Raw genomic sequence first — 12980 nt, 5'->3', positions numbered from 1 at the left:
CCAAATTTCGGTAAGGATAGTACACTTAATCACCTCGCCTAATAGAGCATTGTTGGAGACAAGAAATAGGTAAACCTGGTCAATAAAACTTCAAAACTATCACAGCACATCGACAAAGATGTTGAACATTTTGTTCTGATCGTGGGAAAAACAAAAAATTCTGTAACCCACGAAACTTCAAGCCCCGCCCTTCCGATTTGGTGGAGATGTTTTAATAACAGAAACCTCGTTGGTGTAATAGACCATAAACTAGTTTCATATGTGACAAGCGTCCTGTCTCTTGCTAGGATTACAGGAAAAAAAAAAGAAAACAGATAAGTTTGCCGGATTACAACAACAGTTTCTATGGTTATCGAATATTTTGCTGAATACTTGGTAGAGTCTAGTGTACAGCAATAGAGCCAGCATTCTTGAGTTTTCAAGATAGCATTCCCCGGCCCTTTATTTTGGCATTCTCAGTCTTACAAGCAAGTGTCCACTATTTACAGCCATTTCCCTTGCAAGCTCGCTCTTCCTGGCTACTGTTTGTGAATGGTTGTATATCTTCATTATCGGCTGAAGATTGTTTGATAACTTTGGAATCTGAATCCCTGACGTTTTTCATTTGGTGTTCCTACCGCACAGCTAATTCCCAAGTTAGGTCCTGAAGAGTTTCCCACAACAAGTATCAACCTCTTTCAAGCGCTGTAGCCTTGGGTACTGAGTAACGTCCGCGGTTCAATGTCGGGTTGTCGCGAACCATCGATTCCGCATTGTTCAGACGGATGAAATGTTTCAAATCAATCACACCAGAGTTGGTAAGGATGCAGAAATGAGAATTTTTTCAAATAGTGGAGGAATCGAATCATGACGCATCGACATAAGAAATCCGCTGGTAGCTCTTTGTATAAATTATCTTATTTTACGAGAAACTCGCCGACATTTGTTGAACATTCAAGATCACGTTCTACATAACGTATGTTTTCGTCTTGCTCCATAACCCTTTTTGGCCTGCCTCTCGCTTCATCTGCAGCAAAGCAACCAGAGCATTTGTTGCCTCGGCGGAAGTCGTTACAGCTCAGATTAAAGACATTTGGTCCAAAATGTTGGAGAAAGCTTCTCCCACTGATTACATCTACATCTATGTCTGGTTTGCGGTAGTGACACGCTTGTTGTAGTTTCTTCTTTAACACTTGCATGTGTTTTTGCGAACAGATGGGGATGTTTGATGATATTCAAGATTGTATACATCTCTTTTTACACCTCTCCTCTGTTTGCATGCGACAAAACAAGGCGGGAGCAAATTGAAATACAAACGAGAATATTTTCGGCAGTCATGAGGAACACATAAATAGCTGTCATTCGAGGCACTTGTAATAGTGTCTGACGGTATCGTTGTATGGAAAGAGGGCGATAAACTTTAGACATTAATGATACTTCGATGCTTGTTTCCACCAAACTCGTTGCTTCTATTCTTCGACGTAACAACTTGGAGAGGACCTTGTCTGATTTGTAGTGGTGTCTGTCTAGAAATATAATTAATGTTAACATCACGTTGAACCCTCATCAGAGATCTTAAAGAGTGACTTTTACCATGTCTTAAAGAGAGATTTAGAAATTCCAAGATCTCTTGATGGCCACTTTCAACAGCGCAATCCAAAACAGTCTTGCGAGAGTTATCTAAAGCTAATACTTGGCTTTTATGTTGTACAAGGACCTTTACGATGCTTTTATGTCTTTTTCGAGAAACCAAATGAAGTGCTGTTTGTTCAAAAATATTTGCAGCATTGAAATCACTGCCGTGCTGTATCAACTCCTTCAAAATGTCTTTGTATCCGTTCTCTCCACTCTCTGCAGCCAAGTGAAGAGGGGTCTGCTTAAACACATTTACTGCATCAACAATGCTTCCATGTTCTAGAAGTAATTTCACAACGTTTCTGCGCCCAGTCTGAGCAGCCAGATGGAGAGGTGTCCGGCCAAAGAGATCTCCGTCCTAGATATCACTTCCATGGATTATCAAGGAGTGTACAATGGTATCCTGTCCACTCTCTGCAGCCAAATGAAGCGCAGTTTTCTGGGAGTTATCTCGAGCACTTAAATCGCTCCCATGTCGGATTAAGAGTTCCACCACTCTCTCAATTCCTTTAATCAATTGCAGCCAGATGAGTTGGAGTACGTACAAACACATATCCTCGTTGGGCATCGCTTACACATTGTAATAGCATTGCTGCAATTTGTTGGTGGCCATTCCATACGGCCAAGTGAAGAGGTGTCTGCTGTAGGTGACTCTTAGCGTTGACGTTACCTCTTAGTTTGGTCAAAACATCTGTGATATCTCTGAACCCAAATTTTGCTGCTACATGAAGAGCAGTTTCTATGCTGAAATTTGGAGCATCCACATTCAGCCCACACTTCAGTAGAAATTTGGAAAATTGAGTGTATCCATTACCAACGGCCCAATGAAAAATTTGACTCTCTATTAGTAAGCAAACAAGGTAAGAAGCTAGCGCATGTTAAACTTGTTGTATCTCAGAAAGAGAACATTTCCCTTCACCTTGATTGTATCCAAGTTACTAACTAAGCACAGTGTAAGGGTATTAAGACACATTGCTATAGTTTAAGCAACTTGCAACTTCATGAGAATAGTCGTACCATGCTCAAAAATAATTGGAAATGTCTTTGATAAAAACGTAATTGTGATTTAATGTGGGATAGTAACAATGATTCACCAAGAAGAGATTGTTGAAAATGTTTCACGGGATCGTCCCCCGTATTCTTGACGCATGTTTGAATCATGAGGCCGAGTCTTACAAAGTAATGTAAAACTTAAAGTTTATTGAGTTTGGAAACACACCTACCTCCAAGCTTAATGCCTGCTAATACTGTCACCAAAGCAGCGCTTAACAGAATATATCTCACACGAGAGGCTGTCTCATACCTTCTCCAGTGGCTGCGTTGTCGATGTTCTGTTATGGAAAAGTGTTTGGATTTAATTTTAGTACTAGGACAAAAACAGTTATAACGGACAAACACTCTTGTGATATTCAGCATTCCTCTGTCAACAAAGAATCGTGATACGTTATGTACATTAAACAATAAGGGTTTAAATCAACAAAACTCAATTCTAGAAGTATTTCAAGGGGATGAACAACCCTACGACAAATCACAACTTATCATTTGAAATCATCTCAAACGATATCATACTCATAAGCATTACTTTCATTGTCACTTCCACATCACAATCATCGTCAACATCACCGTCATTATCATTATCATCATTTTTAGAACCAGCATGTTTACCTAACACGAGGATCCTTCTTTGCAAAAGGGCCGAATTCGTGTACTTATGTTGATGATACAAGATATACTGATCAAAGCAATGATCTCTAGTTTTTGCGAGAGCATGTATTTGAGTTATTTTCGTTTTCAATCAAACGCGTGGCAAGATGAGGGTGTGATATTTTTTCTCTCACAAGTCTCACAATGAAGAAGGTGCGAGTTTTTTTTATTTATCTTTTGCAAAAAAAAACAGGTCCTGCTTAAAAATAAGTCTCTCTCATTAAAAACTATCAGAGTTTTACAGCGGATTTTAACAATCTTTGTTAAAAGTAAGGAGCTGTCAACAGCTTCTCCAAATTTTCGTAGAGAGCAGGCGCTGGCGCACAGCTATTTTCTTTTTTTTACTTCTTTCATTCAGCTTACTGATTCACGAACAGACTGATTATATTAGGACTAATCAATGCTTTCAATATTTAATTTGTTTTCACAGAGACAACCACAGTGGTATTGGTGGACACATTTACTGAAACAACCACAGAAACAAGCATAGCTGCATTAATGATGATGCCGCGATTGTTGTTTCTGTGGCTGTTTTCGTCCCCATAAGAAAAGATGCTCGTTTATCATTTGTGTCATTTTATATCTTATTGCGCTCTTTTTTGTTGCCAAGACAAGTTAATACTGAAAATCTTCAGTCATACTGCTCTAAAATTTCCTGAACATCATTTCTTCAACAAAAAATTACCTCAATGCACATGGGGCTCTATTTCCGCCCAAAATATTGTTTTTGCTCTATTATTTGTGAATCAATATTGGGCATTTTGTATTGTGTAAAAAGGCAAGGAAAACAAGGAAATCTTATCGAGGTCTCAGTAAGAATCTCATCAAATTGTTTTCCGCACATGGGCGCTTAAAGCCAAAGGTGAAGTAAACAGAGAGATTACCACCACTGAAGCTTAGAGTAAGTACTGCGGGCGGTTTGCGGACTGGATTTCAACACGTGGGTCACATTTAGCGACAGTCAATCAAGCGCACACTTCGCAATCCATCAGAAGCTCATTTTGGGTCGATTACCGATTACGAAATTCGAGCTTGCCCGATGTCGTCTTTCTGATTAGGGCCCAAATTAGCACCTTAGACTTACAAAGTATAATAGAAAGGAACAAACTTGGTTTTCGCTCATGAATTTGAACTAGTGTCAAGGAGTTTTCTCTTCTTCCGTTACTAATCTGTTTTTATAGTTTCCCAATAGAGTGCTTGATGCCTCCTTTTCACGGATGGCCGATCACAACTACAACATGGTGATACCTTCAGGCAGTTACTCAAAAGGAGGAAGTCAAACCACTAACGTTACAAGTTGTGCGTCAAAGCACTCAGCCGCCCGCTGACCGGTTTAACGCACAACGCAGAATCCTTTCTCAAAGCTAAGCATCACCATCCTACTGCAGATGAAGCTCAGAGGACTGGCACCGAGCCTCTGCTGATGTTCGCTTACTTTCCTAAACCACGTTTTACATTGCCTACCACGTGAGCACCATATGAATGGCAAGTGTCCTAGAGAAGGGCTTTTGGAAAATAAGAGAGATGGCCTTGCGAATCATTGAAATTCACGCGCACCCGGAAGGGAAGTGCGTTTTCAAATTCAAGCAATTATGTATATATCTAATAATAAAAGTCGTGAAAATTTTCAAATTTTGTGTGGTAGCGCGGAAGCTGTAAGGTATTTTAGTTATTAGAAACGAATTAATCTCACAGACGGAAAAGAAACCCTAAATATGAAACTATTTTAATTTGGTCCAGAATCTTCTGATTTTGTACAGATGTATATTTGTTATTCGCCAGCCGGGAGGTGCGTATTGGGAAAAACCGTGCCCGAGGTCTTAAGTAATCAAGACAAGGGGCACAGCTTTTCCAAATACGGACCGACCTAGGTCTAAAACCCCGGTCGCAGATATTTAGGGAAGAGACTTACCAAGATTGGGAAGAAAAGGCCTGGAATGAAAATTTTCCTATGCCTAAAGACGCATTTAATCGCCTTTGCCGATAACTTTCGCCAAATATCTCTAAAAGGGACACCAATTACAGGAAAGCCATTGCAGTGCGTCATTGAGTCGCCATAATATTGGCTTGCGGACACGGCTCACAATCGAAAATGTATTTGATGTCGGAAAATCCACTGTTTGTGGTATTGTGTGATAGGTATGCGAGGAAATAGTGAACGTTCCTCTTCCAAATTATATGAACGTTCCCCAAAATCAACTTGAAGTCCAAGATAAAATTGAAGGTTTTAAAAGTCGCGCGGGTTTTCCCCAGGTGGTTGCAGCAGTCGATGGTTGCCATGTCCCAATGATTGGAGCACGGCAAAGTCCAGATGATTATGTTAACAGGAGAGGATACCATTCATTAATCCTTCAGGGGCTAGTAGATTGTAATTATGTATTTCTTGAAATAAGAGTTGGATGGCCGGGTAAATTACACGACGCACGCGTCTTTAAGAACTCTCCATTGTTTGCCGCATGTTATGCCAGAGCTTTACTTCCGCTCGACATGTCGGCGATGATATCTGGTGTACAGTTCGTTTCATGATATTAGGTGACTCAACTTATGCCCTCAGCAATTGGTTGATGAAACCATGTTGATCGTGGAAATCTGATCTCAGGGGAACGCAGTTTAAACATTAAACTCCGCACGACTAGAGTAGGTGTCGGAAATGCCTTTGGTTGTTTGAAGGGAAGGTTGAGAAGCATTGAAAAGAGACTGGACTTAAAAGTTGAAAATGCCTGCAATGTCATCGCAGCTTGCTTTGTTTTACATAATTACAGTGAGATGCTAAACAAGTTTTTCGATGACCAATGGCTCAATGACGTTCACATTCACCTTCACATTCACCTGGACATTGTCCAGGTGATCCAAACCAAAGACAGAATACAAATGCTATCGCAATAAGGGATGCAATTAAAAGATTCTTAATAAAAATATTAATTGTCACATGCATCACTTGAACATGAGTGTTTAACATAAGCATCTCACTGGCAAATAATCCATCAAAGAGCTTACATCTTACGCTCAAAAAAGTGCTCTACATGAACACTTTCTCCCTTTCAAGTTTTTTGTATACAGTACAAATAGTTTCATAAATAATGGGACAGTCAAGATCTTTTTAAGGACACTCATCCAATAGGGTCAAGCACTGTTCCATATGTAATTACAGTTGTATAAATGAAATTAGAAAAATGAATCATAAATTGTGTAAATTAAAATTACTGATGCAAACTTTGATTGTCTGTGGCAGTCTTTGAAACCCCAACATTTTTTTGAACATTTCAAAACCTGGACACCATCTGAGAACAATTAAAGATGCAGTCATTGCAAGTTTGCCATTTCACACCTGAAAAAAAATTAGCACTGAAATTATGCTAAAAAATTAGGGAGTAGTTTGATGCCCATGGTGTGACATATGCTAATTTAGCCAAACATATCACATGTTCACATTAGATACTAATTTGAGTGCAAGACTTGCATCTTCCCATCTGAGTATTAGCTTTAGGCCCACAGAAGGAAGGGGAACAATCTCAGCTTTTCTATCAAAGCGTTCAGTTCAAATACTAAGAAGATCTACTCACTCAGTGACATGGCCTCAGCTGCGATTAATGTCGGCAAAACTATTTTATTCCATCAACTTTTTGCTCTTGCTAAGTTACAAGTGACTGAGTTATTATACACCAGACTTTTTTTGGTTAGTCCCTTACAAGAAAGGATAATTAAACAAACAAAATGTAAATGTATCTATGAGACTTAAAAGACATCATTCATACCACCCTCTCTCTCAGAACAACTGATGGAACCTCAGGAACAAATTTCATCATTTTAAAGGTGAATCACAACTTTATTTTCAAATACTAAATCAATTTTTCCAAGAGATCCTAACCAAAAAAAAAATAAAAAAATCATTCATTCCATTAATTTTTTGGAACATTTTTTTTAATGCTCTGGGCAAGGTTGTTCAAAGCTGGTTTAAGTCAAACCAGGGTTAGTATGAAAATTGATCTTAAATCCGGAAGCTTCATTCATTTTCTTTCTTTTTGTCTACAATTTGATGATAAGATGGTCTAAAAAAGGGGGAAAAATCATTCCCAAAAAAGGCTCTTGAATAAAGAAATGAAGAAAGCTGAATTAAAATTTAACCCTAGGTTAGTGCTAATCGGCCTTTGAACAACCAAGGCTTGCTAGAAAATTAAAATTGCGACTTAAAGAAAAACAACCATGTTTTATTTTCTCGAAGAAAAAAACAAGCATAATCAATTGCATGAAGATAATTAATTCAAGTAAAGAAAGGCTAACCAGAGCATGTCATGATCAATGATTTAAGCTTTAAGTTCAATATAGTTTTTTTTTGTGCCTTCTCCAACGACTGGGAATCGGCCATTAGATTTCGTAAAATATCTTTCTTCTTAGTGCATAAATAAAGCCGAAAACTAAACTAGCTGAAACTGTCGCAGGTGCGAGCGCAAATGAAATTGTTGAAAACGCGTACTTTTTATTTTCGAAGTAACTGCGCCAATTTTAGCAGAAACTCTTGGTCTTCCTTCCTCCTTTTCTCCTCCCTTTCTTCTTCTCGTCTTTCACGAGCCTCCTATGCGGCCAGAAAACTCCTATCAGCAACGCGCCGATAGGAAACAAATGCCTCCAACGCCTTTTCGATTTTTGTAAAGGCATCCGTCGTTGACAGCTTATGCTTCTTCGTAGCGAGTTTGAAAAATGGCTTTTTAGTATCTATTGTTATTTCTGCGAAGGAACACATGAAATCTTTAAACAAAGAGGCTAAAGTCGAGAATAAATCATGTGAAAGGTTGTTTGAGCCAATACTTATCTGAATTGTTGTACAACTCTATTAATAGTCCTTTTTACAGTTCCCGGCGCCATATTAGATTAGTAGCCGCGCAAACACGATAGCGAGGCTGCCGGTGACCCGCGTATTACAAAAACAGTAAATACAGCTGATCGGAGAAGTCTTTCGTGGTTCAATCGCTTCTAAAATGGTGCTAGTTTGCAAGGATATGCAGATTACAACGCTAGAAGATATCCAGAAGTTAAAAGTGAAGGATTTAAGGGAAATTTTGCGTTCTAATTCGGAAGCGACGGGCGGAATAAAAGCAGATTTGATTTTAAAAGTCTACGCGATACTCATGCGACACGTGCTACGACCGGGTGAGTATCAGCGGCAAAGTAGCGATAATACTGCTCAGGATCACCAGAATACAACGGAAAATAGTGGTGACTTCAAGTACGATGAAACTTTAAGACAAATCTCTGCTCTCGGATGGTCCACTGATTTACGTCAGCTTCCCGAACTAAATTTTATTCAGCTTTACGATTACCTGGTTGTGTCAACGCGCAAGTACCGCCACATTGTGCTCAAGGGAACAAATTACTAGCATGCACTGTGTAAAAATACATGTACAATTTCATTTTTAAATGAAATAAAGTGGGAATTTTTGGTTCCATGATAACTTACTATATGGAATCCCAATAGTTATTAATATGCATTGACATGCAAGTGGTATTATTTGGAATACAAAATTAATGGAACCCAAGGGGCTGATTACAGGAAGCAGGCTTAGACTGATAGCTGGGCTTCTGCCACAATTTTAAAATGCAAAAAAAGTAAACATTTCTACCTAATAATAAATAGACAGCAAAAACTAGAATCAAAGATTGGCCGGTGGTAGTAAAGGGGGTAAAAAGTTTGTCAGAAGGCCACAGACAGTTGAAATTTGTGTTGCATAGGGGCTCAATGTATTAGGTAAGGTACCATCTAAAATGTGGTAGGTCTTAATGCGGCCAATTGCACGCTCCACGTGAATGCGCACTGAAGCAATGCTCATAGTCTCTTCAGTTTCAGCTGCTGTCATTTGATCATGGCCAGCCAAAAATGGTGGCATGTTTACTGTAACGCCAGCAGGTACAATTGCAGAAATGTCAAATCCGCGATCAACCATGACATTATCACCCACTTGCAACAAATCTAATACACCACTCTCTCTTGTTATTTGCTTGTCAGACACACGCCCACCCCAGAGATCTGACAAAAAAGTGACCTGTCCATTTGGGGTTACCCCAACTAGCAACTTCCAAGTATTATGGTGTTTATAATCTGACCATGTCTCTGACTGAGCCAGCATAGCAGATGGTCGCTGAATGAATAGCTCAGTACAGTCTAAAATTATCCTGGTTGTGGCATACTGGGCAAACTCCTTAGGCATGTTTTTGCGAACAAGCTCCTGTGTGGGAAATGGAAACAGGTCCTTGAGCTCATGATAGAGCAAATTTATCCAGGTGATGCAGATCCTGGAAACCAGGCTGGCACTGATGCCAAATCTGTCGGCAAGGTCCTGTACAAATAGACCAGCTTTCAGTCTCATGAGCACCAGTAGGAACTCATCCAGAAAAGTAAGCTTCCTTGATGGTCCAGGTTTACTCTTGTTATCATCAAGTTGATAAGGCTGGCTTTCCTTTACTAGATTTTCACCCTTCCAGTACTGCATTTTGGAAAGCTTTGGCTCAATGTATTTGTAGAAGCTTATTAATGCCTCATAACTTGGGAATCCGGTGTAAAATAAAACAGCAGCATTGTCATCTTTAATTTTGTCAATGGAAAATTGACGTTCCAATAACACAGCATTTTCCTTTTCTGCTTCACTGAGTTTTTCCTGGCAGTCAGCTAGCTGAGTTTCAAGTAATTCAATTCTCCTTTGCAGTTCAAGGACACAATCAGGCTCTGTTTGAGGGGACTCACACTCCACTTCAGCTGCATTTTCATCACACTCTGAAAATGAATGAGCAGCATCAGTTGACGCATCAATAGAAGGAAATACTGAGCAGGATCCAAACTGCAATGCTGATGCTGCTACTCCAACAGTTGACTCATCCATCTTTCTTTCCTTTGGTGCCTTTCTTTGGTTCGATTGCTTTGTCCAGCTAAATATACATGGCTCTGCACCTTGTAAATAAATAAATAAATAAAACTTGTTAAATGTGACAGTAATCATTTCAGATTTATTTATTATGAGTTAATCTGCAATTAAATTGATTGCTTTTGTGAAGTCCAGCAATATTAATAAGCATACATTAAATATTCTATCATTCAATGACAAAAATCACAAGACATGAAACAACCAAAATCTTTGATTTGGGAAAAATTAAACGAATCCTTGTTTCTAAAGATCAAAATATCTTTGAATTTTGAGTTTTTCATAGCTCAAATCACGAACGCACACAACAAAAGCTCGACAATATCACAAACCTGTCTTCAAATTCCAGCGACCAGAAAGTTTTTTCGAGATATCTTCTGCCCGAAAATGCTCATGACAGAGGACAGTGGCGGTGGAAACAACAAAGCCGTCCTGTCCGTGTCGTCGCTTGATAAGTGAACACCACCGATTCCTTCGCAGAGCGTCCTTAGGAAACTCGAAGAAATGATAACTTGTACGAGTACCGTTTACATTATAGGCGCTATTATTGCAGTCAAAGGCTGCACAATACTTTCCTCTTCTCTTTCGAGGGGCGGAGGATGTTTCCCCGACGCTTAAGCTTTCATTCATCCCACCAAAGACTCGACAAACCAACGAAACGCTTGAAAACACCAACAAACTCTTATGCGATGCCCGAATCGGGTCACCGGCAGCCTCGCTATCGTGTTTGCGCGGTTACTAATCCAATATGGCGCCAGGAACTGTAAAAAGGACTATTTTGAAAGAAAAATTGTACAGAAATTTCGTTAGAGATTACAGACAGCGCAGGCGCCGATATTGAAATATTTTCTTGGCTTATTGTCTGACCCTCCAATCAGCGAAAGTTTTGAAAGCTCACCTGTCACACATTCATCCTTGTTTGGTTGAGGAAATTTGTCGGCTATTTTGTTGTTGCTACCGCTGCTGGTGCCGCCGCTGAAGAAAGGCAGCCCTACGTTTAGTTCATCGTTCTCTGTATTTCCATGGTCTTCTTCCTCATTATTCGCCTCAGAATCGCCAATGATAATTTGCGAAGAATTTACTACAACCTTCGGTTTTGTACATGGCTTTTGAACAAGAAATTCATCGTCTTCGTCTAAGAACGCCGGCTTCTACGGTCTTTTTACATTCATCTTTGTAAGAACAATACGCAGCTACTAAAGTGTGAATTCTTTTTTTGCAAGCATCTTCTTCTCGGTCTTCGTAGCCTGCAGCTCGAACAAAATCGCTTATTTATTTCCAAAAAGGCCTCTTTCTTGTACAGAACAATAATTTCATTTGTATATTTTCGTCGTAGTTTAATAAAACTAGTTTATAAAAACAAGATTTAAACATGTGTAAGCTTTGGTGTGAACGGGGTATTCGAAACATAATTTTTACAAGTATCTGTCACAATCTGACACCTGTCAATAAGAGAGCGCGCAAGAGAGAAAAACGCAAGTGCACTTTTGAAAAAACAACGGAACTATTTTGGTAAGGATTGTTATGACAACTTTTTCTTCAAAAATAGTCAAGGATCTTACGGAAAGTATTATTCACTCTCGTCGACGATTAATTAATATACGAAGATTTACCTCTCTTCAGAAAGTAAATGGCAAGTAAAGCAATTGTAAGTAAATTCAAATTTTTTATTTTGAAGTTGTGAGATTTTGCTCGTTTGATTACTGCAATGACGTGTGTAAATCTGATCTTTTCTCCACAAAAACTAAATTCGAATAAGATACTTCAACAAGACACAAGCGGCTTTTTCTTATTTACGGTACAAATGTGTAAATTGCACGGACTTGGAAAGACTCATCAAAAGCGTCTTTGTGGTGGAACTTAAAACTTCGCCCGCCCTTTCACTAAGAAAAAATTGTTTGAGTGATTCAAATATTAAATGAATGAAAATTCAATCAATCAATTTAATTGTAACCAAGTGCCTCACGTTTTAACTTTCCAGGTACTTTTTGCGAAGGATTAAAACTAATTACAGACGGGTTTTAGGCGGCTTGTCAGCCAACTTAATGACACTTTTGCTTATACAAATTCATCTCGAAACCAATTTTTTTCTGTCAACCAAAGTGATTTGAGAGAGGATTAATAAGTTATTTATGGGCTTGAAGTAGTGACCGACATATTGCCCGCCGGAAAAACGAGATATATTTATGAAAAATGGAAACGAAGGTCGTGATGTACTCTGTGACTCACAAAAGCGTTACAGTCGCCCGTGGGCATAGAGAGGAAAATTCAGACCGCGCTAAGAACCGATCAGATTGCAGGATTTGTTACCATGCCTTCTGAGAAAAAAAATAAATAGATTAATTATTATTAGATTACGAGCGGGATCATGGAAATTCTTCACGTGAAGAATAATGCAGAAAATGAAAACGGTTTTATCACGTCTTATCCGGTAAGTGACTATAACTACCAGATTAAAAAATGTAAAGCTGTTAAATTGCAGAGATTCCGGCTTACTTTTAGCTCCACATGCAAATGTTTGCACAGATCGAGACTGTAAAGAAGACGTGACATGCGCAGTTCGACACTTTGCCAAAGTGCGCGCTTATAAATTTTGAGCTTGTTAGCTACTTACCAAGTGGCAAATTGTGGCAAGAACGATTCATTATAACGTGAGCCAGTGAGAGTGTTCGGTTGAAGAGTGACATTTGAGGATTTTTGTCCAAGCGATGCTGGCTTCCGTGCTACAATGTCCCACCATTGAGCTACAAG

General features: G+C 39.1%; 1 protein-coding gene and 2 pseudogenes across 1 annotated transcript; all 3 read right to left on the bottom strand.

Moving 5' to 3' along the window:
- Positions 1–896: 896 nt before the first annotated feature.
- LOC136277111 (putative ankyrin repeat protein RF_0381) lies at positions 897–3030 on the bottom strand (annotated as a pseudogene).
- A 4765-nt stretch (positions 3031–7795) lies between these two features.
- LOC136277110 (uncharacterized) lies at positions 7796–12874 on the bottom strand (annotated as a pseudogene).
- Positions 8573–10887, bottom strand: LOC136277493 (uncharacterized). Its single transcript, XM_066159704.1, has 2 exons — positions 10562–10887; positions 8573–10258 (listed from the first exon to the last, which is right to left on the bottom strand). Exons 1-2 carry the CDS (start codon positions 10857–10859, stop codon positions 8967–8969), a joined length of 1590 nt encoding a protein of 529 aa, XP_066015801.1. The 5' UTR covers positions 10860–10887; the 3' UTR covers positions 8573–8966.
- Positions 12875–12980: the final 106 nt, after the last annotated feature.

This window comes from Pocillopora verrucosa, chromosome 12 (assembly GCF_036669915.1).
Source record: "Pocillopora verrucosa isolate sample1 chromosome 12, ASM3666991v2, whole genome shotgun sequence".
Taxonomy (NCBI): domain Eukaryota; kingdom Metazoa; phylum Cnidaria; class Anthozoa; order Scleractinia; family Pocilloporidae; genus Pocillopora; species Pocillopora verrucosa.
The sequence above is the reverse complement of the archived record's forward strand: the minus strand, read 5'-3'. Positions and strand labels throughout refer to the sequence as shown.